Source organism: Gopherus evgoodei, unplaced genomic scaffold (genome assembly GCF_007399415.2).
Source record: "Gopherus evgoodei ecotype Sinaloan lineage unplaced genomic scaffold, rGopEvg1_v1.p scaffold_112_arrow_ctg1, whole genome shotgun sequence".
Lineage (NCBI taxonomy): Eukaryota > Metazoa > Chordata > Testudines > Testudinidae > Gopherus > Gopherus evgoodei.
The window spans coordinates 36,602-61,132 of NW_022059775.1; the positions used below are offsets into that span (position 1 = coordinate 36,602).

Here is a 24,531-nt window from a genome sequence, read left to right on the forward strand (position 1 = left end):
ATGGCATTCCCTGGGATCTGCCACTTTTGTGTGCTTGAGGGTTCCCCCTTCTGCCAGCTGGACTTTCCCTTAGGGAGTCCTGGTAGGGTCTCTCTATCTTGTTCCATGCCAGAGTGCACTGGATTGTTTCCCCACAATACCCTTGGTAACAAGAAAGTCTTGCCCCCAGGGCAGGGGCAATGCCTTGGTTGTAAGCTGCCATATGCCTTCCCAGGGCAGCCCACACATGAGCTTGGACCTCCAGCCCAAGTGAACGATGGCCCCCTCCCACTTTGGCAAACAGCAGCTGTTCAGGCACCTGCATGGATTTTACTCCTGGCCGGGAGGGTTTGTGGAGAATGTGCCCACAGTGTCTGGATCATGAGCTCTCTGGGGCATGAACAGTCTTGGCTTGTTTGCCCAGCCCCTAGCACAGCGGGGTCCTGCTCCCCATCTGAGGTCCCCAGGTGCTACCACCATTCGGACCCTACTTAGAAAGCACATTTACAGTAACTGGCATAAATCAGCATTTCCTGCTGCCATGTGTTTAAACGGGGGAAGGAGCTAGACATGTTCCACTCACAAAGCAAGGATTTCAGAGTGAAGCAGCCAACAGCTGACTGCTCCTGCATATCCAGTCTTGCTTTGGAACTCAGCCTGCGTTTCCTTAGAGGGATATTTCACTTCCAGTCCCCACCGCATGCCTGGCTTTGCAGCTCTCCTCTCTGCAGGACCCTCCATCTCCATGTGCTGCATGCATTGCATTGCAGGACACATCCCCTCCAGCAGGGGGCAGCACACACATGCACATGCAGACACACCCAGAGCAGGGCTTATCCCTCCAGAAGGGGACAGCGCTTGCACATGTGCACACACATATACACACACACGCTATTGTTCCTAGTCACTGACACCCCCCACTACGCTGCCCCCCACAGCCCGTGAACTACGACCTCACCAAGAACTACCTGGACCTGGTGGTGACCTACACGTCTGTCATCCTGTTGCTGTCACGTATCGAGGACCGCAAAGCCCTGATTGGGATGTACAACTCTGCCCATGAGATGATCCAGGGCAGCGGGTGAGAGGGAACTGGGGGGAGGGGACTGAGGGGGGTTGTGCAGGAGAGAGTGGTTCAAACAACGCTGGGCTGGGCCATGGGATCCCTGCTGCCAGGTATGTGTGGGTCAGAGGGCTCCAGGGGGCAGTGTACAAATCCCAGAGGTAGTGCCCATGTGGAAGAGTGAGGTGCACTGGCAAAGCCAGCAAGGTCATTTGCCATGAGGTGCATGACCCAGGCATTGCATTGCAGTTCAGGGAGGGATGCACAACCCAGACATTGGGGGGCAGTTTGCTGAGGGGTTCATGACGCAGGCAGTGGGAACAGTTTGCTGAGGGGGCATGAACCAAAACTCTGCCCTTGCTGTCCCCATGCAGTGACCCCAGCTACGCTCGGCTGGCCCAGATGGTGCTGGAGTATGACACCCCACTCAAGAAACTCACAGAGGAGTTCGGGCCTCAGACCAAGGTGAGTGACACTGGCAATGGGCTGTGCTCATGGGGGGAGGGGGTGGCTGGTACAAGTGATAATCACTGGGCACAGCAAGGGGCTGTGGACCAGGGGAGGGGATGGCTGGTACAAGTGATAATCACTGGGCACAGCGAGGGGCTGTGGACCGGGGGAGGGGGCGGCTGGCACTAGTGATATCTGCTGTTCCCAGCTGTCACTGCATGAGAGCAGAGTCTGGGCTGCATGCACAGTCCTGTGAGAGGGTGCCCCTGCCTGCCCCTCACCCAGGGCCGGCACTACCATTTAGGCAGCCTAGGCAATCGCCTAGGGCGCCAGAATAAATGGTGGGCGCCGTTTTGCCGGAGGGGGCGGCAGGTGGCTCCGGTGGAGCTGCCGCAGTGGTGCCTGTGGACAGTCCGCTGGTCCGCGGCTCCGGGGAAGCTACCGCAGTTGTGCCTGTGGACAGTCGGCTGCTCGCGCAGCTCTGGTGGACATCCCACAGGCACAACTGCGGCAGCTCCACCGGCGCCGCAGAGCATTGGACACTCCGCAAGCACCACTGCGGGCAGCTCCACCGGAGCCGCAGACCAGCGCGCGGGGCGGCGAAATTCCCGTCCGCCTAGGGCGCTCGAACCCCTAGCGCCGGTCCTGCCCTCACCCCTGGCCTTTTCATTGGGCCCCTGCCCCTTGAGCCCCCTGACCCCTTCCTTTCCGCAACTCGATACGACTGCACACCCTGCAGCTGATTCGTGCTAAACCGCACCTAGGGAACAACTCTACACGCTCTTGCTGCACACAGAGCACTTCCTCACCCTTGTGTCCCACCCCGATACCAAGTGGCTGGATGAGGAACCCCAGTGGTCCAGCCTGTACTTCACCTTGGTCCCTTGGCCTGCTACGGACATCGGTTGGCTACTCCTTCATGGAGCCTTGAGCATAGGTGTGTACCTGGCGTGACTCACCTCCATCCTGATGCCTGTCCATTTTGCAGCGTGAGGGAGACCCTGACGCTCACCTATCTGCAATGTGCCAGGTTGCAGCCCCTTTTCCGGCTCCTTCAGAACCTTCTGTTGAGGTTCTGGCTGCACTTTTCCCCACACCTCTTCATATACACACACCCTGTCTGCAGCCCCACGAAGTCGCAAGACCTCCTCAGCAACCTCCTCCCGGTGCTGGCCAAAGTGCCTGTCTACAGCACCAGGAGGAGGATGCTAGATGAGGGGGTGCTCTGCGACAGTGGGTCCTATTTCCGTTCCTCCCTTGTCTCATGCATCTGGGCAGAGTTCCTATGGGTGGCGTCTACTGGCTCTCTAGACACCTTTGAAGAGCAATGTGTGCTGTCCAGGGTACTTTGCTCAGTGTCCCCCTCTGGATCCCTGCTTTTGAACCTATGACCCTGTGATGAGCTCCTTGGGGTGCAGCTTGGAACTCTGGGACTGCTGTGCCCCCTTTGGTTTCTGCAGCCTGGGAGGTATAGAAAGTCACACCTCCCCCCTTAGGTTACTGCAGGAGGGTTGGTCACTGACTAACTTGAAGGCAGTTTGTGTTATAGTTCTCTTGGCATCCAGCCATCAAGGCTATGAGGTGGTGTGCCTCAGTTTCCCCATTCACACACAGTAAACCAGATTTGTTATGGTTTCTTTGCTGTGATAAGCTTTAAATCTGCTTACAGGTATTAACTGAGAACTAGCGTTACCATAAGCCAGGGGTGGCCAACGTGAGCCTGAGAAGGACCCACTATTTACCAATGTACATTACCAAAGAGCCACAGTAATACATCTGGAGCCCTTGATCAGCCTGCCCCCTGCTCCCAGTGCCTCCCACCCACCAGCAGCCACTCCATCAGCACCTTCCCTTCCCTCCCATCAGCTGTTTCCTGGCATGCAGGAGGCTCTGAGAGTGAGTGGGGAGGAGTGAGGGTACGGCAGGCTCAGGGGAGGGGGTGGGAGGGGGTGGAGTGGGAGCAGGGCCTGTGGGGTTGAGCAGTGAGCACCCCCTGGCACATTGGAAAGTTGGTGCCTGTAGCTCCAGCCCCAGAGTCGGCGTCTATACAAGAAGCCGAATATTAATATTTATCCCAAAATTCCTATCCCAAAACTTAACATTAATACCAACTTTTTGTTTATCACAGATGGATGTTTACAAGTATCTTTATGATACCACACCTCCTGTTCAGATAGTGTAGTATGAGGTTAGTTTGTTCGGTACCCACGGTGTCTTTGACTCTCTCCCGTGTAATCAGTCACTGGTTTTTCTTTCCCTCAGCGTTCCCCTCTGCGTGGGCTCTTAATTTAATTACGTTTCTAGGATTTTAATGTCTCAGGGTCTGGCCAGATAAAGGTCCAGGTGGATCCTGCACACTGGCTGACCCTCTGGGGGGCTACCTCCCAACCCCAGGACTGTACATATGCAAAAAATCCAGTTTTCTTTTTGGGGTTACTCAGTGTTTTCCCCTCCCAGCTCTGAGTCCTTCCCTGCTCCTTAGAGGGCTGTGATCTGTGCTCTCTGGGCTAGATGTGCTTACTCTTTGATCAGATTCAACTTTTCTCAACAGCTCTACCATAACTGTTCCCTGTCTCTCACCAGCCTAGGGGAAAATACCCTCTTCTCTATCAGATGGGTTATTTCTGCTCTCACAAACTACCACCTGGCAATTTTCTGGTCTCAACTTCTCTGCTGTCACAAGCATTGGAGCTGCATCTTGGTTTAAAAAGACAGTTAGGTTTCAAACACATATCAGAAATAGCATCCTGAAAAACTGGGACCTGGATTGTGGTGCCCTCCCCCACCCCTTTCTCTGTCCCTGAGAAGTCAGCTGTGTGACTCTTCCCCTCCCGGAGGTCAGTTACACAGCTCCTTCTCAGAACCTGGGTCACAGGCTGAGTGTCTGGATGCACAGATGTTGACTCAGCCATCCAGTCCTGGGCATCCTCTCCCAAGTGACCAGTGAGGAGACATTCCTGTACCCCCACTATTTCTTCTCCAGTCTCCTCCTCTGGGCCCCCTCCCAAGACACATTTCTCTGTGCTCCCTAGGAAGGGGTCCCCTCCCTTGTTCAGCTGCAAAACTCTGGACAGTTTCCTTAATCACTGACAACACTTCTTCTGCCCCTGCACCTGAGGGCATGCTGCCTTCTGCTGGAAAGGAGCTAGTCTCTGGCCCTCCCATTCTTGGAAGCACCCTGCTTCCCTGTGTTACAGAGTCACCGGAATCCTCACCCACCTCAGTGGTTTCCGAGATCCCCTGCCTCTTCTCTGGGCTCTCCTCTGGGACACACTGCTCTCTGCTCCCTAGAGCCGGGTTTATCTCTGGTTCAAGCTGCAACTTGCTGACAGCTAACAACCTGGATAGTTCTCTCCTGGCCGGCGTTACACCCCATCCCTTCCTGATGTGGTGTTGCCTCCAGCTGCAGTGCAGGAGTTGGTCTCAACCACCCCCCCACCTGGAAGCATGTGGCTTCCCCCTGCTGCAGAGGAATCAAGGAGACTCTCTCCCATTCTCTCAGTAGTTCCTGAGACCTTACCCTTTCCCTTGGGGATCCCAGCATAAAACTCATTCTTGCTGTGGGTAAATACCTGAATCTGAGGTGCACAGAAAAAATCATTAAAAAAGAAACAGGTCGACTAGGGGGTGTTCCACTACCCCCACTCTCAAAACACTTTCCAAATCTTCTCACACCACATGGGTTTTAGCTCGTGGTATAAGGAATCTGCTTTCACGGACCCCACAATCTCTGCCATTTGGCCAGGTAACATATGGGCCTTTGAAACCACACTCTGCTTAACCGGAGAGATCTGGGCCCCTGTATCCCTCTGCCCCAAGTACTCCCTGCCATTAATTTCAATAATCTTAACATGCTCCATATCTGGTTCTGCAGAGGCTAACCTCACAAAACCAATATGATAGGTTCCAATTGCTTGGGGGGTTTCTGTGTTGAGGACGGCAGAACTAACATGAGCTGTTCGTTGCCTGCTTCCTCCTAGCACAGGGCGTTTATTCCTCAGATGCTGGTTGGACTTACATTGATAGCACCTTTTGGGCTCTCCTGCTTTTACAGGATGTTTGGGACAAGGGTTAGAGGAATGGTTTTGGGGAGGTGAGTACTCGGCCTCCCAGCCATCCTCTCTCTTGCTAGGGATAAAACGGGATCTTCCCTTCCCACCAGCTTTAAACACCTCTTTCAGTGGGTTGTTTTCAATAGACACCTGGGTCCATTCAAAAGCATCAGCAAGAGACGCCATCACATCCACAGACTTTACATCTTTGTCCCATAGACGCTGCTTTACATCAGCCTTACACGTGTCTAGGAAATGCTCTTGAGCAACAAGATCCAGCATTCCCTCAAAGCTTGTAACACCTTTGCCCCTCAGCCACTTTCCCATCAAATCTTTCATTTTGTTCTCATATTCCCCATTACTCATACCAGTATCCCTCTCAACATTCCTAAATTTAATGCTGTATGTTTCAGGGGAATCTGAAACCTTCGCAAAAGCGTGTTTTTAAAATTACAATAGTCTAAAAGCATCCTCAATAGGCATTTCATTTAATACCTTTAGAGCTTTTCCAGTTAATTTTGCAATCAGGACAGGAACTCTCTTAGCCTCAGGGATCTCATGCACTGCACACAGCCTTTCAGCGGTGCTCAGATATTCAGCAATATTGTCTGCCTCATTCTATGCAGGACATAAATGATCCCAATTGTGGATTTTTGGAGTGATGGGAATTGCTGGGACTGGTGGGTTCTGGTTCTGCTTTTCTAGCAAGTTCACTTGGTGTTTTTGCTCTCTCTCTCTCCTCCCACTCTCCTTTATCTCCAGTTCTTTCAGGTCCAATAGTCTCTGGTGCTCCCTTTCCTTTTCTGCAACCTGCAGCTTCAAAAGCTCTTTCACAATCGCTTCACTGCTTTCACTCATTTTCCTGATTTTTTTATCCCTACTTCCCTCGCCCAAAATAAGCAAACAGAAAATAAACTGGTAGCCTCCTCCTGATTCTCCTTAGCCACCACACTTAAAACTTTCACTTAAAATCTTTACACCAGTGTATGAAGTGCAAATCTTGCTCAGTACAACAAGCTGTGTATTTCACCCTGCTTGCTGGCCACTGTGATGAGATCCCCGGGGTGCAGCCTGGGACCATGGGACCGCTGTGCCCCCTTAACTCTCTCCACCCTGGGCTGTCTCTCACGATGCCTTGTTAGTGACCAGCAGCAAACCCCTTCAGGTGCTGCTATCACTCAGCACAACAGCATGTGGAGCCCCACACCCAGCTAGATTGCATGGATGCTCCCAGAGCCACTCACAAATCACACCGAAAAAGGGACCAGAGCCAAATCCCCACAGCTCCCAGCACTGTACCCCAGGAATATACCATCTTCCACTGCTCAAGATGAGCAATGCAGATTTATTAATTGGTTCACCACTTCATTAATGGAAAGTGGATATACACTAGCCTTTGTAAAACCTGAGCAGATTTTCCCCACACTTCAGACAAACTCACTGGTAAAGATAAACAATTAAACATATTTATTGACTGTAAAAGGTAGCTTTTAAGTGATATTGAGTGATTGGCAAAAAGTCAGTTAGTTACCAAAAGAAAAATAAATTTAAGCACACAGTCTAAACTCTCGACCCTATTAGACTGGGCAACATCTAGCTTAAGCAGTTTTTCTCACTCCACTGGCTATTGCAGTCCATAGTATACAGATTTCCTCCTTGAAATCTGGGCCAGTTCCTTCAGCTGGAGGCTTCAAAGTGTCCTTGATGCCTGCAGCATAGGTGGGTGAAGGAGAAAGGCCCAGTATGTCTGCTTTATACCTCTGTCTACTCTATCTGTCCATCCTGTCTGTTTTATACCCTCAGTCCATGTGCTCGGGGACCACAAGTCCAGGCATGTCTGGGGGGCACTGCTGAGTCTCCAGGCAAGGTTGAGCAATTCCCCTGGTGTGGCCTTGTGCAGGTGAATCACTGAATTGTAGCTCCCTTGCTGGACAATGGTTGTTGATGGGTTGTTTGAAACCCCGCCCTGATGTTGGTTACTTTCCTTGCTGTTGCTTCTGGGGAGCTAATGTCTGGTTGATTCCCCAACTTACAGCATGTTTAAGTGACCACCATACAACACACTTCTCATAACTTCATATGCATTAATGATACACATATATGGATAGAGAAATGACTTTCAGCAGATCATAACCTTTCCCCTGATACCTTACAAGGCATGCTTTGTACGATTATATGAAAATGAAGAATATGGGGGTTACAGGATGCTTCCCCAAGGTATAGAACAGCGGTTCTCAAACTTTTGTACTGGTGATCCCTTTCACATAGCAAGCGTTTGAGTGCGACACCCCCCTTATAAATTAAAAACACTTTTTATATATTTAACACCATTATAAATGCTGGAAGCAAAGTGGAGTTTGGGGCGGAGGCTGATAGCTCGCGACCCTGCATGTAATAACCTCACACCCCCCTGAAGGGCTCTGATCCTCAGTTTGAGAACCCCTGCTATAGAATGTTACAGACCCTGACTCCCAACTCTGTTCTTCCTGAGTTGTCCCCTGCACTCGGTTGAACCCTGGGTTGAACCTCCTGTAAGATTTGGGGAGGGTTCTTTAGATCTGGACAGGCTTGTGCCCACCTGGAATTCAGTAAGGCACAGCTGGCATGCAGTTGTGCCAGCCTGGCCTGGTGTGCATATGTGCTTATGCTGACAGTGCACGTGAGGGGCTGGACGCGGCTTGTGGGGCAATGTGTGTGAGACCGGAAGTGTGGTATGGACACCTCCTGGCTCGCTCCAGATTCGCAGCCAGGGGCAGCTGAGATCTGAACCTGCCCCAGCAGGTCTGGCCCGACATCCAGCCCCAAACCTAGCTCCACATAACACTTTATGCCTGGCCCAGGCCCCTATGGTGCTATCCTCATCTGAGAGCAAGACATGGTTACGGGCCCATTTCTGGCCCCCAGCATTCCTTCTAGGAGGTTGTGTAGTTGTAGCTGTAGCTGTTGTATTGCTGCTGCTGCCCCTGCTAACTGCCCCCTGCCCCCTCCAGGCCGTGAGCAGTGCACTTCTGTCTCTCCATTTCCTCTTTGTCCGGAGGAACCAGTCGGCCGAGCAGTGGCGCAGCGACCAGCTCCTGAGCCTGATCAGCAACTCGGCCACCATGCTGAGCCCGGCCAGCTCGGATGTCGTGAGTCTGGCCTTCCGGGGCCTGGGGGTGCAGAGCTCAAGGGGTGTTGCCCACAGGACACTGTATGATGGCTCTGCCCGCAGCTGGCTCGCCCAGCTGAGGGGATCCCAGGGGGCTGGGACAGACCCCCACCCCTTGTCCAGCAGTGTAGGGACCAGTGTAGGGACTCCCAGCATGCATGGCCAATCCCTCTCTGTGGGGAGCGAGGGCAGTCGCCATGCCAGGGTGCCTCTTGGTGCAGCCATTCAGGTAGAACCCGGTGATCCCAAGTGCTTGGCCATGGGGACTAGGTGGCTGGGTCAGCTCAGAGGGCCAAGGGGGCAGTGAGGGTCAAGAGCCAGGACAGCGGCTCTGCCCGTGTCCGTTCCTACTGGCGAGTGGCTGGGAAGGGCCGTGGAGAGCAACGCTGAGGAATGGCCCCTCTCTCCACAGATGGCCTGCGAGTACCTGTCGCTGGAGGTGATTGAGCGCTGGATACTGAGTAAGTCACTCTGCACCTGGTGGGAAGGGCCCTCGAGGGGGCCCATGCCCCACCTGGCATCCACCCATCCCCATACTCACCCTTCACAGTACGAGGCTCCCAGTGTGGTGGGCAGGCAGTTGGCAGGGAAGGGTTAACACTCATGACGTCACCTGCCTGGTCCTGGGGGATCGGGCAGGTCCCACCTCTCTGAAAGTTACAAGCATCAGAGACCAGAGAATGCCGAGCCCAGCCAGGAGCCTGGCCCCGGAGCCCTGCCCAGCCCTGGTCATTACCTCACACTAGCAGCCCCAATCTGGGGCCTTGGTGCTGGGGATCGCTGCCCCTTTTGGCCCAGCAGCACCCGCGTCTGCTGACCTCTGGATGCCTGGCAGTGCCTGCTCTGCCCCTGGTGATGGGAGGGGGCAGGATGGGGAGTTGGGGTTGGCGGCTCCTCTGTGCCCCTTGTGCCCCTGACATCCCCCTCACTATGCCCCTTCCCCTCCTGTACCCTTATGCCCTTCACCCCTGCCACCCATGCCTTGCCACCTACTGTATCCCTGACATGCCGCACCCCAGGGTCCCTCACCCCCTGCCGCCCCACACCCAGTGCCCCTCATCCCTGCCGCTTCCTCCCAGTGCCCTGCCATGCACCTGCAACCCCACCCCCTGTGCCTCCTGACCCCTGCTGTCCCAGCCCCTGTACCCCTCACCCCTGCTGACTCCTCCCTGCGCCCTGATACCTACTGTATGCCTGCCGTGCCCCACCCCGGGGCCCCTCGCTCCTGTTGCCCCAGCCCCTCTGCCCCTCGCTCCTGCCACCTTGCCCCTGGTGCCCCTCGCTCTTGCCACCTCCTCTCCTGACCTGCCACGTTCTGCATCCCTGCCATGCCCCTGTGCCCCTTGCCCCCTGCTGCCCCACCCCCTGTGTTCCTCACCTCCCTGCTGTGCCCCTGACCCTCCCCTCTGCCCCTCCCTGCAGTTGGCTTCCTCCTGTGCCATGGCTGCCTGAGCTCGAACCCGCAGTGCCTGGAGCTGTGGAAGCTGGGCCTGCAGGGCTCGCTCTACATCAGCCTCATCCGCGACGACGCCCTGCAGCTCCACAGGGTCACCGAGGAGTTCTTCGGCCGTCTGAAAGGGTAACAGGGCACTGGGGGGGCAGCAGGTGGGGGGTGCTGGCATGCGTGGGGACTGGCATGGGCATGGAGAGTGGCTGCTGGGGCAAGGCAGGTTGGGAGTGGAAGGCAGGTGGTGGGGACAGGGGGCATCTGGCAGGGAGACAGAGCGAAGCTGCTGAGGGCAGGGCAGTGGCAGGGAGGCAGTGGGCAGCTGGTGTGGGTGGGTGGCTGGTGAAGGTTGGAGGGGGATCCCCACCAGACCCAGGGGAAGGGCAGGGAGCGCCCAAAGTGACTAGTACAGTGTCCCGGCTCCCAGGATCGGTGCCACACCCCAGCTTTGGGACAGGCCCTTGGAGGGACCCCTTTAATGTGCCAGACCCCAAGGTGGTCTCACTTCCTCCAGGGCAGCCATGGGGCCTCCCAGCCTCCTGAGATTGACGCTCGGGGCTCCAGCCCTCCTGCCCCACCCTGGGAGCTCTGCTCAGCAGCTCCCTGAGCCAGGCTCCTGGTGCCGCTGGGTCCCCTCGTCAGAGCCGCCCCTTCCCCATCTCCCCCAGCCCAGCTGTGTCCCCTGGAGCCCAGTACTGGAGTCCTCAGCAGAGCGACCCAAAGGGGAAAGCACAGGCTGACCTGGCCAGGCCGGGGCCCCAGGGAGCTCCTTTCTCAGACCTCGTGTCTCCCTCTCTGACTTCCTCCCTTCCTCAGCTCCCAGGGGCTGGGGGTTCCTTCCAGCAGCCAACACTCAGTCACCCACCTCCCCCCGCCCAGGCCTGCTCTCCAGGGGAGCCTGCTCCTCCCACTTGGCTCTGGGCACGAAGTGTTACTGTCCTGGTGACTGGGCTTTCCATTGAGATGGGTCAGCCTCAGCCAGACTTTTAGTGACCTTCAGGGTCAGCTAGCCAGGCAACCCTCCCTCCCTGCCTCATCTCTTAGCCAGCCCCAAGTGCAAACTTAACCCTTGTCCCCTTCACAGGTAGCAATGCACAGTCTGGGGGAAACTGAGGCACGTACAGGCATCAGAAATATTACAGAAAATTCCCAGTTTGTCACATGCAGCAAAGTCTGTGCTGGAATCTGGTGGGTTGGGGATGGGAAGGGGCTGAGCTGCGCTGGGGGTGGTGCCAGGGGCTCTGTTTCAGGGGGCTGCACTGGGGGCTGTGCTAGGGCTTTGCCGGGGCTCAGGGCTGCCCTGGTGATCAGCACTCACTCTCGCCCCCTCTGTAGGTACGGGAAGCAGGCGGCTGATGTCAAGGAGTGCAAGGAGCACGCTGTGGCGCACAGGTAAAGGGTGCCTGGGCCTTGAGCACCATCCACACCTAGGTCCTGGGTCATCCATGGGGATGAGGGTTAGTGCCTGTGGTGGGGAGGTCCCCTTGGCACTGGTCAGTGCCCATTGCAGTGTGGGCAGGGCAGGCATCCAACACGCCTCTGCTAACACACAGCACCTCGTGCTGCTCCAGTCCTGCCCCACTTCCCTACCCATGCCCCCAGTCCCCTCCCCCCGGTAGTCCCTGCTATCCCAGCCCTGGGCTCCTCCACCACCGCCCTACCAGTGCCTCCAGTCCCGCTCTGCAGCCTCTGCTATCCCAGCCCTGGGCTTCCTTCCAGCTCTGACAGTGTCCCCAGTCTCCTCCCACGGCCCTTGCTATCCCAGCCCTGGGTTCCCCCCCAGGTCTGACAGTGCCCCCAGTCCTGCCCCACAGCCCATGCTATTCCAGCCCTGGGCTCCCTCCCAGATCTGACAGTGCTTCTCAAGCTCTTGCTGTCCCAGCCCCACACTGGTTTCAGGGATGAGAGATATTTACCCCTCATTACTCCCCTGATGCGGCTGTCCCACCCAACCACCCTGCATGGCCCTGTAGCCGCATCCACGATGGAGTGAGCAGCCTTGGACACCCTGGTGCTGGGCTGGGCTGTGGGGTGGGCATGGAACTGAGGTGGGGATGGTCAGTGCAGTGTCCAGTGCAATCAGCTGCCCCCCTTGCACAGTGGCCAGTTGCACCGGAACCGGCGGGCTTTCCTACGCAACGCAGTGCGGGAGCTGGAGGCACTGCTGAGCCACCAGCCGGGGCTGCTGGGCCCCAGGGTGAGGGGGCAGGGCGGGCTGGAACTGGGAAGGGGAGTGAGTGTGTCTGTGTGCATGCGTGTGCATGCGTGTGAACATGTATGGTCCCTGTGGTGCCATGTGTTTTTATGTCCAGTGCCCCTCTGCCCCACATCCTGCCGGTCACACTGACAGGGAGTGCTCCGGTCTCTGCCTTGCAGGCCCAGGTCTGGGTGGACAAGGGGTCTCACCCGATGGTCAGACCATGCAACGCTCCTCCGGTTCCAGCAGTTCCAGACGGCTGGCCAATCTCCCGCTGTGAGGGGGATGCAGCACACAGCGTGCTCCCTCTCGTCTCTTGTTCAGTCCCAGTCAGTGTCTGAGCCTCAGGCCCTCGGCCGAGATGTCCCCTGGGGCTCCTCTGTCTTGGGTAGGCTCAAGGGTGCATCTTCCCTGGGCAGTGAGGCAACGGGCTCAGCCCCAGGCTGTCCCTTGTCCCCAGTCCTGCGACAAGTTTCTCGCCCTCGGCTTTGGAGCCTAATAGCCCACGTGTCCACAGCTCAGACATAATTTCCTGTACCAAGGTCTGGCAATACCAGGACAATCAGTTCTTAGCTCTCGGCAGAGCCCCCCTCGTCCCTCTGCAGTGCCATAGGGAGGAAATGGTCAGACACAGACGTAATCTACCCGCCAGGGCACGTGTGGGCCTGCCTGTGTCGCAGGGCCATGCCGTGAGGTTTGTTTCCTCTCCGTTGCCCCTGTGAAGTGATTCCCCCCATCCCAGCTAGCCCTGAATGACCCCATGCCCCTGGCTGCCCGTGAGGGGAGGTTATTTGGCTCTGATGGCCCCTCCCCTGTTTGCTGTCTGGTTTGCGGTGGTGCCTGTGAGCCCTGCCTGGAGCTGACCCCACCGATCTCCGCCCTGCCAGGCTCTCTGCGTCTTCGTGGCGCTCTCCTTGTGCCGCGACGAGGTGAACTGGCTGGTGCGTCACGCTGAGCATGTCACCAAGACCAAGACCCCTGAGGACTATGCTGGCAGGTCAGGGCAGGGCCAGGCTTGCAGGAGGCGGGGTGGGACTTGGGGGATGGGACCTGAGGTGTCCTGGGCAAGGGGTGGTGGTCCAAGATGAAGTCTGGTTGTCGGGGAGTGGGGAGTGGGGACAGGCTTTGGGGTGGTCTGGATCTTCGGGGTGGGCCAGATCCTGGGTGGGTCTGGTTCTGGGTGGGACAGGCCGTGGTGGGTCTGTCAGGGGCCGACCGGTCCCTGGGTGGGTCTGGCTATTGGGGCTGGAGGACCCTGAGGGTGCCTGGCTCTGCTTGGGGGAGGGACCGGCACTGGGGGGGTCTGGCTCTGTGGGCGGGGTCAAGCACTGGGAGGGTCTGGTTCTGTGTGGGGGGGAATTAGTGGGGGCTGGCTCCGTGTGTGGGGCTAGGCCTATTGTGGGGGCTGACGCAGAGAGGGGGAGGCACTGGTCAGGTCTGGCTCTGGGGAGGGGAGGCAATGTGGGCAGGTGTCTGGCTCCTGAGGGGGACAGGCCCATGGTGGGTCTGGCTCTGTGGCGAGTAGACACTTGTGGGGGGCCTGGTTCTTGAAGGGGACAGGCACTAGAGGGGGTCTGGCTCTTGTGGGGGGAGACAGACACTATTCACTGTAAGATATTGGAGGCTGTGTGGGCCCCATGCTGTGTGGGGTGCACTAGACCCATGGGCCCCCTGGGCAGACGAGAAGGTTGGGGTTTCTGCTCAGGGCCCGCAGCATGGGGGTGTTGGTTTGGGGGTAGGAAATTGAACCAAGTGACATGGCATTAATTTGTGGCCCTGGTGACAATCCTGTGCCCAATTCAGCCAGAAGCGCGTGGCCCATACCCCAGCACAGGTGTGCAAAGGGGGTGCGGCTGCTGCAAGGCCCAAGTGGCACCCGCTCTGGCTGGCGTGGCCTGACAGGATGTGGGCCAAGAGCAAGCGAGGGGAGATGGGAAATGACCCTTGCGGGGAAGGGGAGACGCTGTGGATCCTGCCCTGGGGGTTGGGGAGTCGGCAGCCCCAGCACTGCAGGCCAGACTGCTGCCAGGAGAGCTAAAGCAGCTCCCTGTAGCATTGGAAAATACTCTGGTGAAACACTGCAGGTTCTCCGTGGATTATCTTCACAAAGAGCAGGTGAAAGGGCGACTGGATCACAGTCCCTAGTACCTGCCGCCGGGGAAATGGAAAAGGTGCATTTAGGCTCTTCAGTCTAGCAGACAAACGTCTGACGTGCTCCAGCGGCTGGTCGCTGAAGGCGGCCCGCGAGCTGATTTTCAGTGGCATTCACGCTGCCCTGGCCACCAGTCTGGGGGGCTCTGCATTTTAATTTAAGTTTAAAGGAAGGTTTTTAATCATTTTAAAAACCTTATTTACTTTACATACAACAATAGTTTAATTATATAGTATAGACTTATAGAAAGAGACCTTCTAAAAATGTTAAAATGTAGGGCTGGCATGCGACACCTTAAATTAGAATAAATAAATGAAGACTCGGCACAGCACTACTGAAAGGTTGCTGAGCCCTGAGCTAGACACATTCAGGCTGGAAATAATGAAATCACTGGAGCAGGTTACCCAGGAGTGTGAGGGGTTCTCCACCGCTGGCAATTTCGAAAAGGTCTGCTTGAGTTCGAACAGGAATGTATTTGGGGAAGTCCTGTGGCCTGCGCTACTCAGGAGCTCAGACTCAGTGGTCAGAGGGGTCCCTTCTGGGCGTGGAATCTAGAGGGGAACGCTTGGCCGCTGGGTTGGTCAGCACTTGTCTGGACACCTGCATGGGGGTTGGCAGAAGTCCCATGGCACTGTGGTGGGCACGGGGCTGCCTTGGGTACCCTGTTTCCAGCTGAAGCTGTCAGATTCGGATCCAGCCCTGCCCACCCCCAGGTGCGGCGATATGTGGGGAGGGTTGTGGGATTGGTTCCCCAGTGACTCTGGCAGCAGGAGCCCGGGTGCAGCACTGCCTCCCTCAGAGGAGCCTGACCCAGGCCCTTGTCGCCCCTGCAGTCACATCGCCGAGCTGCTGTTCCTCATGGAGCAGCTGCGTACCCTGGTGCACAGGCATGGCCCAGTGATCCAGCGCTACCACGTCCAGTACCTGGCTCGCTTCGACGCCCTGCTGCTCAGCGATATCATCCAGGTATGCTGAGGGGAAGGGCTCTGAGATCCATGCAGCCAGGACCCCGAAAGTGAGACATGCAACCCTGGGACGGGAAAATTCCCTGGGGCTTGGGAGCCCTGCACTAGCCAGCCCCATCTCTGGGCAGGAACGCTGCCATCACCATGGGCTCTCCACACCCCAGAATGCGCCCGCCCCCCTGCTTGCGAGAAGCCCCCCTAAGCTGTGCCCGTCTCTTTCAGAATCTGACCGTCTGCCCTGAGGAGGAGTCCATCGTCATGTCATCCTTCGTCAGCACCCTGTCATCTCTCACCTTGAAACAAGCTACGCAGGTGCCCCCACGGCTCCCTGCTGCACCCGGAGCAGCAGGTCCCTCCATGCGGTGTGCAGGCACCAGGCCATAGCTCCAGCCCAGAACATAAGAACATAAGAACGGCCATACTGGGTCAGACCAAAAGTCCATGTAGCCCAGTATCCTGTCTTCCGACAGTGGCCAATGCCAGGTGCCCCAGAGAGAATGTATAGAACAGGTAATCACCAAGTGATCCATCCCCTGTCGCCCATTCCCAGGTTCTGACATACAGAGGCTAGGGACACCATCCCTGTCCATCCTGTCTAATAGCCATTGATGGACCTGTCCTCTATGAACGTATCCAGTTCTTTTTTGAACCCTGTTATAGTCTTGGCCTTCACAACATCCTCTGGCAAGGAGTTCCACAGGTTGACTGCGTTGTATGAAGAAATACTTCCTTTTGTTTGTTTTAACCTGCTCCCTATTAATTTCATTCGGTGACCTCTAGTTCTTGTGTCATGAGAAGGAGTAAATAACACATCCTTATTTACTTTCTCCACAACAGTCATGATTTTATACACCTCTATCATATCCTCCTTTAGTCGTCTCTTTTCCAAGCTGAAAAGTCCCAGTCTTATTAATCTCTCCTCATATGGAAGCTGTTCCATACCCCTAATCATTTTTTGTTGCCCTTTTCTGTACTCTTTCCAATTCCATTATATCTTTTTGAGATGGGGTGACCACATCTGAATGCAGTGTTCAAGGTGTGGGGTACCATGGATTTATATAGAGGCAATATGATATTTTCTGTTTTGTTATCTACCCCTTTCTTAATGATTCTCAACATTCTGTTAGCTTTTTTGACTGCCACTGGCGCTGCACATTGAGTGGATCATTCAAATGAATGGGAGAGTGGGCAGCCCGGATGCCTGGGTTCACCACCCCCTCCAAGGCTCTGTCTCTGCCCCTGCTGCTGGGGGGCAGGAGCACAGAAAGTAGAGTTGCCAATTTTGATTGGATGCATTCCTGGAGATGTCATCACATTACATAATCTTTAATTAAAGATTCATCTTTAATTCTTGGAGACTACAATCCTGGAGGGTTGGCAACCCTAGCTCAGAGGGGAGAGCCCCCAGCTCATGGGGCTGCTGATGCCTCTCTAAAGCTGCTTCTCTTTCCTGCAGTGGACAAAAAGGAGAAGTTCAACTTCTCAGGGCTTTGCCTGGACTGGTTCCGGCTGCAGGCAACTTCCTCGCCAGATATTTGCATCCCCATTAGGGGCTGGGCATCTGCCAGGGCGCACACACCCCACCCAGCTCCCTGCCAGGCCCACACCAGCAAAAACTCCCCTGCTCAACCCATTGCACCAACAGCCCCTCCCCAGCCAGATCCCTGCCAAGCCCGCACCAGCAAGCCCTGCCCTTCCCTGCTCAGCCCCCTGACAGGCTGCAACCGGCAACCCCTGACCTCCCGCACCCAGCCCAGCCCCCAACTAGGGTTGCCAACCCTCCCGGTTTGGCTGAGAGTCTCCCGGAATCAGGTTCCATCTCCCAGAGGCAACTGAACCAATCTGGGAGATTTTAGGCCACTAAAAGTCCGGTCAGTGGTGCACTGGGGCTAAGGCAGGCTCCTTACCTACCCTGGCTCCGTGCCGCTCCTGGAAGCGGCTGGCATGCGCTGCATCCCCTGGTGGAGGCGGGGCCAGGGGGTGTCTGCGCGCTGCCCCTGCCCTGAACAGGAACTCTGTAGCTCCCATTGGCTGGGAACAGGGAACCGTGGCCAATGGGAGCTGTGGGGGTGGTGTCTGCAGGCAGTGGCAGTGCGCAGAGCCACCTGATCCCTGAGCCTAGGAGCTGCTGCCAGACATACCACCGCTTCCAGGACCCACATGAGGTAAGTGCTGCCCGGCCGGAGCCTGTACCCCACACCCTCTCCTGCACCCCAACCCCCTGTCCCAGCCTCCTCCCCCACCCAATCTCCCTACAAGAGCCCAGACGCCTCCTGCACCCCAAACCCTTGCCCCAGGCTCAGCCTGGAGTCCCCTCCCACACTCTGAATCCTCGACCCCACCCTCCAGCCCAGAGCCCACACCCACTCCCACACCCCAACCCCCTGCTCCAGCCCGGTGAAAGTGAGTGAGGGTGAAGGAGAGCCAGCGATGGAGGGAGGGGGCTGGAGTGAGTGGGGGCGGGGCCTCAGAGAAGGGGTGGGACAGGGGGCAGGGCAAAGGCATTTGGGTTTGTGCGAGTAGACCAGGGGTGGGCAAACTGTGGCACGTGTGCCGAAGGCGGCACGCGAGCTGATTTTCAGTGGTACTCACACTGCCCAGGTCCTGGCCACCAGTCCAGGGGGCTCTGCATTTTAATTTAATTTTAAATGAAGCTTCTTAAACATTCTGAAACCCTATTTACTTTACATACAACAACAGTGTAGTTGTATATTGTAGACTTATAGAAAGAGACCTTCTAAAAACGTTAAAATGTGTGACTGGCATGCGACACCTTAAATTAGAGTGAATAAATGAAGACTCAGCACAGCACTGCTGAAAGGTTGCCGACTCCTGGAGCAGACAGTTGGCAACCCTACCCCCCGCCACACCCACATCAACTCTGCTCCATTTCTGTTCACTAACTAGGGCCATGGCCTGGCTCTGGGCTCCTCTGCCCTGGGAGCAGCCCCTGCCCAGCCACAGGCCCATGGGAAGGACAGCTGGGAGCGGGTGGAACCGCTCCTGGCAGGGCTCGACCTCGTAGCCGGCAGCACCAAGCGCACAGCGCCCTGTCTTGGCATCTAACAAAGTCGCTCTGCTCGACTGGGGGAGCTGCAGGGCTGATGGTGGGGGAGTGGTGATGTGGCTGCCCCAATCCCTGGGGCTGGGCTCTTTCTCACCCCCTTCTCTGCCTCCCCCAAGGCTTACACCAGTGTGTCCAAGGCCCCCATGCAGCTGCACGAGAGCCCGGACGTGGGCCGTGTGATGAACCTCATCATGTTCCACTCCAAGATGCTGGACTCACTGGAGGAGCTGGTAGTGGAGACTTCGGACCTGTCGGCCTTCTGGTGTGTATGCGCAGTACCCGGCGTGGGCAGGCCAGCATTGCCCGGAGCCCATGGGCCAGCCCTGGGCCTGCCTCAACCCCATCAGTGCCTCAGTTTCCCCATTGCACCATTTGGTGCGGGAGAGGATCTACTGCCCTCGGAGCTGTGGTGTGAGGCCTGTTTACTGACTTTTCTGGGCAGGAGTCTCTCTGGGAGCACTGGACAGTCAGATGGTGGGCAGGAAGAGTTGGTGCAGCTAGCCCAACAGTGTTGCTAAGGCCTGGCTTCTGTCCCTGTGCTTGGCCCATTCAGACCCACGCCCCCCAGAACCTGGCTCTGATCCAGGGTATGAGGGACTGAGATGCAGCTGCAGAGGGCACAGCAGCCAGTGGGATCCAGGCCTCTGAGCGATGTGAAGGGGCTGGGGTGGTGCTGCTCACATGGAATCACATGCACGCACACACAAACACAGAATCACACACATACAAACACGGAAGCACATACACATGGAGTCACGCACATACACACCAACATGGAATCACATGCACATGGAATCACACAAACACAGAATCACATGCACACACCTACATGGAAAGGCAGATGCTCACACACACAAACACGGAATCACACAGACCTGGAATCACACACATACACACAAATACAGAATCACACACACAGAATCACATGCAAACACCTACATGGAAAAGCACACGCACACACAGACAAACATGGAATCACATGCACATGGACTCGCACATGCAGACAAACACAGAATCACATGTACACGGAATCACACGCATACACACACACCCAAACATGGAATCACATGCACACACCTTCATGGAGAGACGTGTGCGCACACACAGACTCTTCCTGCCCCACCTGTGCTGATGTGTCCTTCTACCCCGACAGTTTCTACGTCCGCCCCTTCGAGAAGCTGTTTGCTCTGACCATGGAGGAGCCGGCCATGCTGCGCTTCACTATTGTCTTCCCACTCGTCTGCAGCCATTTGCCCGCTGCACCCACCCCATGTGTCCAGAGGAGGTGCGTAGCTGAGGGGTAATGTATGAGGAGGGGCACTGCCTGGGGAGAGCCTGGGGGGCATGCATGGTGATGCATCGGGGAGGTATGGGGGACATGCATGGGGATTTAGGGGGGACATGGGGACACGGATGGCAATATAAAGGGGAAGACACCCCCCCGTGGGAGGGCCGGGGGCATGCATGATGATCCATGTGGGGACAACTCGGGGGGGAGGGGGAGCAGGCATGCATGGAGATGTGTGGGTGAGGAGCAGGGGGAGGACACAGGGCAGCGCATGGGGGAGGGGCAGGGTTGCCTCCCCCATGGGGTAAGAAGCTCAGTGGCTGGCGTTTGGGATCTGTGGCTGGAAGGTGCCAGGTGGGGGAGCAGAGCCGTGAGCCGTCCCTGGCCTCTCTCCGCAGTATCCCCACCTGAAGAGCTGCAGCCTGGTCTATGCAACAGCTTCCTGGAAGAGATCGCCAAGCAGGCTGCCAACTGCATCATGGAGCATGTGCCGAGCAGCGCAAACTCAGTGAGCAGGTGAGGGGTGTGGCACAGTGCTGGGGAGTGTTGGGGGATCTCCCAGTGTGGGGACCCCTCTGCAACCAGGTGAAGGGTGCGGCATGGTGTCAGGGGGTCCCCTCCCTGGAGCAGCTGCTGGACTGGGGGCATAGAGGCTCCTCCGCGAGCAAGTGAGGGGTGTGGCATGGTGCTGGGGGTGCCGAAGGTGCTTGTACCCTTGGGGCAGTGCCCAGGGCAGCTGCCAGCCTGGGGGCCCCTCTGTGAGCAGGCGAGGGGAGTGGCATGGTGCTGGGGAGTGCCTGGGGGTCTGCCAGACTGGGGGCCCCTCTGTGAGCAGATGAGGGGTATGGCACAGTGCCGGCGGGTGTTGGGGGATCTGCCAGTGTGGGGGCCTCTCTGTGAGCAGGTGAAGGGTGTGGCAAGGTGCCAGGGGGTGCCTCGGGGATCTGCCAGTGTGGGGGCTCCTCTGTGATCTAGTGTGGGGCGTGGCATGGTGCCGGGGGTTGCCTGGGGGATCTGCTAGACTGGGGGCACCTCTGCAACAAGGTGAAGGGTGCGGCATGGTGTCAGGGGGTCCCCTCCCCCGGGGCAGCCACTAGACTAGGGGAATGGGGGCCCCTCTGTGAGCAAGTGAGGGGCGTGGCATGGTGCTGGGGGTGCCGGAGGAACTTGTACCCTTCGGGCGGTGCCCAGGGCAGCTGCCAGCCTGGGGGCCCCTTTGCGAGCAGGTGAGGGGCATGGGCATGGGGCTGGGCAGTACCGGGGGAGCTGCCAGACTGCGGGCACGTCAATGAGCAAGGGGGTTATGGGGCGTGGCATGGCACTGGGTGGGTTTGCTTCCAGCCGGGGGTTCAGTGGGCAGGTGAGGGGCACAGGGTGTGGCATGGTCCTGGGTGGGGTACCTTGTTGAGGTGCCAGCTGAGTGCACAGCAGCAGTTGCGTGTACCAGGATTGCTCACCATCTGGGCGCGCTGACTGAAGGCTGTGGCCGGCCCTCCACAGGCTGCTCTCCAGGCTGGCAAAGCCCTGCGGGGCTGTTTGGTGCTGGGGGCTATGGAGATGGCCGTGGTTGGAGTCATGTAGCCTTGCTGGGGAACAAATGGCCAGTGACTGCTGCTTGCTGAGCCGTGGGGGCGGTGGGGGTGGGCATCAGTGTGGCCAGTGGCTCCGTGGCAAGACGAGCCAGATGCCAGGCAGATGGGATGTGTCCTGCACCAGAACTGGGGTGCGGGGGGAGGAGACCCTATGTGCATCTGGGGGGCTGCCAAATCCTGGCCCTCCAAGCCCCCAGCCCCTCACTCGCTCAGTGCCCCGTCTCTATCTCCTGGGAAGCTGCTGCCCAAACACTGCGCCTCCACCATCAGCAAGGCCCAGAACAAGAAAGCCCAGAAACAGCCCCCCAAGAAGGGGGAGCCGGAGCGGGACAAGCCAGGGGCTGAGAGCCAGAGGAAGGACCGGATCGTGGTGAGCAAGTAAGCCCACCACATGGGGGTCTCCCAAGGGGCATTAGAGCTGCTCTGCCATCCCTTGGGGGTGAGGGTTCTCCCCATTCAGAGGACTCCTCCTCCTGTGCTTCAGATGGCTGAGGTAACCGGGCAGTGGGGAGACAGGTTCTGGGTCCCCAGAATGGCTGATGGCTCAGATCTGGGAAGCGATACTGGTACCTGGCCCTTCATAAGCACTCCCAGCCTTTCCATTGCCCAAGATACACTTGGTTTATTGGACTGCCCATCACCCCTCGGAGCGGAGGGGGTGGTGAACCCAGGCATCTGGGCTGCCCACTTTCCCATTCATTTGAATGATCCCACCACATTTGGGGTCTGGGAGCTAGTGTGCGTTGGGCAGTCAGGTGTGGGGGAGGAGCCTGGGCTCCAGAGCCATTTGCATCGAGCAGTGACCGTGCCGGCGTCTCGGCCCCCAGCATGGACAAGCTGCACCAGGTGCTGAGTGAGCTCTCCCTGAGCATCAACCACGTCCCCAGCTTCACCGTGTTCAAGCACATGGTCACACCGTCTGAATACCTCAGCAGCTACCTGGAAACCCAGCTCAACAGGTCCGTAGGCCCCGTGGCTGGCTGGCTGGCTGGCTGGCTGGGTGCGACGTGTCCCTGCGCATGGCTCGTGGGCCTTGGGCAGGCGGGGATGAGAGTGTGACAGGTCCCTGACTATGGCCCATGGGCTGGGAGGGGGACATGTTGCATTCCTGCCCACAACCTTTGGGCGGGTGGGGATGGCAGAGTGGTGTGTCCCTGCCCATGGCCCTCGAGCAGGTGGGGAGGGGGACACAACATGTCCCTGTCCATGGCCCTCAGGCGGGCGGGTGGGGAGGTGAACGTGGCGTGTTCCTGTCCATGGCCCTCAGGCTGGGAGACTGAGTTGGCTATTGGTGCTGTTACATCCACAAGCTCCAGCCAACTTCTGAGCTGAGTTGTGCTGGGAGATGCGCATTCGCAGGGAACATGGGAGTGGGGCTGGGTGCTTTCAGTGGGGAGGTTGTGGGCTCAGCAGATCCACTTGGGGGTCTGTGTGGGCCCCTCTGAGCCCCCCATCCCCTTACAGATCCTTCGTGTGGATGGCCAGCTACAACCAGGCTACGCAGGCGATTGCGCGGCCCTCTGAGGTCCTGGCTGGCCTGTGCTCCTACCTCGCCTTCATCCAGTCGCTGGGGCAGTTCACGTGCGTGGACTCCAGCCGCATCATCTGCAATGTCCTGCTTCAGCAGACACAACCCCTGGACTCCAGCGGGGAGCAGACCCTCACCACCATCTACACCAACTGGTGGGTGCCTGGGCTGGTGGCAGCCTGGCCTGGGCCACCGGACAGGAGAGAGCCCTGGGTACCCCTGGGCCATGGGGCAGGAGAGCCTGGGAGATGCCTGGAGGGATGGGGGAAGTGGGAAAAGCTGATCTATGAGGAAAGGTTGAGAGTCTTGGGCATGTCGAGTGTAGAGCAGAGAAGGCCAAGGCAGGACTTGACACCAGTCTTTAGCTACGGTCAGGGCTGTTCTGAAGAAGGCCGAGGCCCAATTGTTCTCCATGTGCATTGATGGGACAGGAAGGAATCCGCTGTTTGCAGCAAGGGAGATCTCAGTTAGATAGTGGGAAAAGCTTCCTGGGGTCGCTGGGCTCTGGAGCAGGCTCCGAGGGGGTTGGGGAATCCCCATCACTGGAGGTTTGTAGGAACTGGTTGGACAAATCCCTGTCAGGGATGGTCCAGATGTCCTGCCTCTGTGCCTGGCCTACGTGGCCTCTTGTGGTCCCTTCCAGCCCCATATTTTTGTGGTTCTGTGCACCTGGTGGGATTTCATGGGGCTGGAAAGCTGGTGCTCGGAGAGAGACGGGTGGCCATGCCCAGCATGGCGACAGCAATGGAAAAACAGTCAGGCCCCTTGATCTCGCACTTTCTGAGCAAATAGGGCCGGGGAGGAGAGGGAACAAAAACCTACTTCTAGAGCCAACAAGTGAACAGGCTGCCCATGTGAGAGCTTCCCTTAGCCAGTATCCCTCAATCCTGACCCACAGCCCTCTGCTATGCCAGTCCTGGGATCCTCCCCAGCTCTTCCAGTGCCCCTCAGTCCCGACCTGCAGCCCCTGCTAGCCCAGCTCTGAGCTCCCCACACATCTCTGCTAGTGCCCCTCAATCCCATCCCGTGCTCACACACCGGTACAAGGGAGTTTGGGCTCTGGCAGGGCAGATTCGGAGCAGGCTGGGAGAACAGTGCTGGGCCTGGCTGTCCGGTGTAAGTGTAGGCTTTTTGGCTCCATGCAGGTACCTGGAGGTGCTGCTGCGCCAGGCCAGCACTGGGGCCATTGTGCTGTCCCCAGCCATGCAGGCCTTCATCAGTGTCCCCAGGGAGGGGAAGCAGAGTTTCAGTGCAGAGGAGTTTTCAGACATCTCAAGTGAGCCGCAGCAGCTCCATGCACTGATGATGGGGCTGCGTGACGGCGGGATGCAGAGGGGGCTGCATGGCGGTGGGACAGCTGGCTCTGGATGATTCTGGGCACGGGGTGAGAATGCGTGGTGGCAGGACAGCCGGCCCTGGGGACGGGGGATGGAGACACACAGCAGCAGGCCAGCTGGCTGTGGGGCTGAGGGTTGGAATATGCAGCGGCGGGACGGCCAGTTCTGGGGATGGGGATGGGGATGCAAGGTGGCAGGACGGCTCTGGGGATGGGGCCGAGAATGCGCAACGGCCAGACAGCCCTAGGGTTGGGGCTGGGGATGCA

General features: G+C 57.6%; 1 protein-coding gene across 1 annotated transcript in view; it reads left to right on the plus strand.

Moving 5' to 3' along the window:
* Positions 1-256: 256 nt before the first annotated feature.
* LOC115639735 (nck-associated protein 1-like) overlaps positions 257-24,531 on the plus strand; it is a 56,837-nt gene continuing 32,562 nt past the window's right edge. The window contains 22 exon segments of the mRNA XM_030542684.1: positions 257-340; positions 918-1,060; positions 1,417-1,507; positions 8,535-8,672; positions 9,105-9,153; positions 10,115-10,271; positions 11,475-11,531; positions 12,240-12,336; positions 13,224-13,333; positions 15,322-15,454; positions 15,676-15,765; positions 16,891-16,968; positions 18,637-18,782; positions 19,674-19,768; positions 19,771-19,805; positions 20,207-20,231; positions 20,234-20,290; positions 20,293-20,324; positions 21,639-21,778; positions 22,228-22,359; positions 22,865-23,083; positions 24,074-24,204. Of these exon segments, the coding sequence (XP_030398544.1) occupies positions 257-340; positions 918-1,060; positions 1,417-1,507; positions 8,535-8,672; positions 9,105-9,153; positions 10,115-10,271; positions 11,475-11,531; positions 12,240-12,336; positions 13,224-13,333; positions 15,322-15,454; positions 15,676-15,765; positions 16,891-16,968; positions 18,637-18,782; positions 19,674-19,768; positions 19,771-19,805; positions 20,207-20,231; positions 20,234-20,290; positions 20,293-20,324; positions 21,639-21,778; positions 22,228-22,359; positions 22,865-23,083; positions 24,074-24,204 (2,239 nt within the window).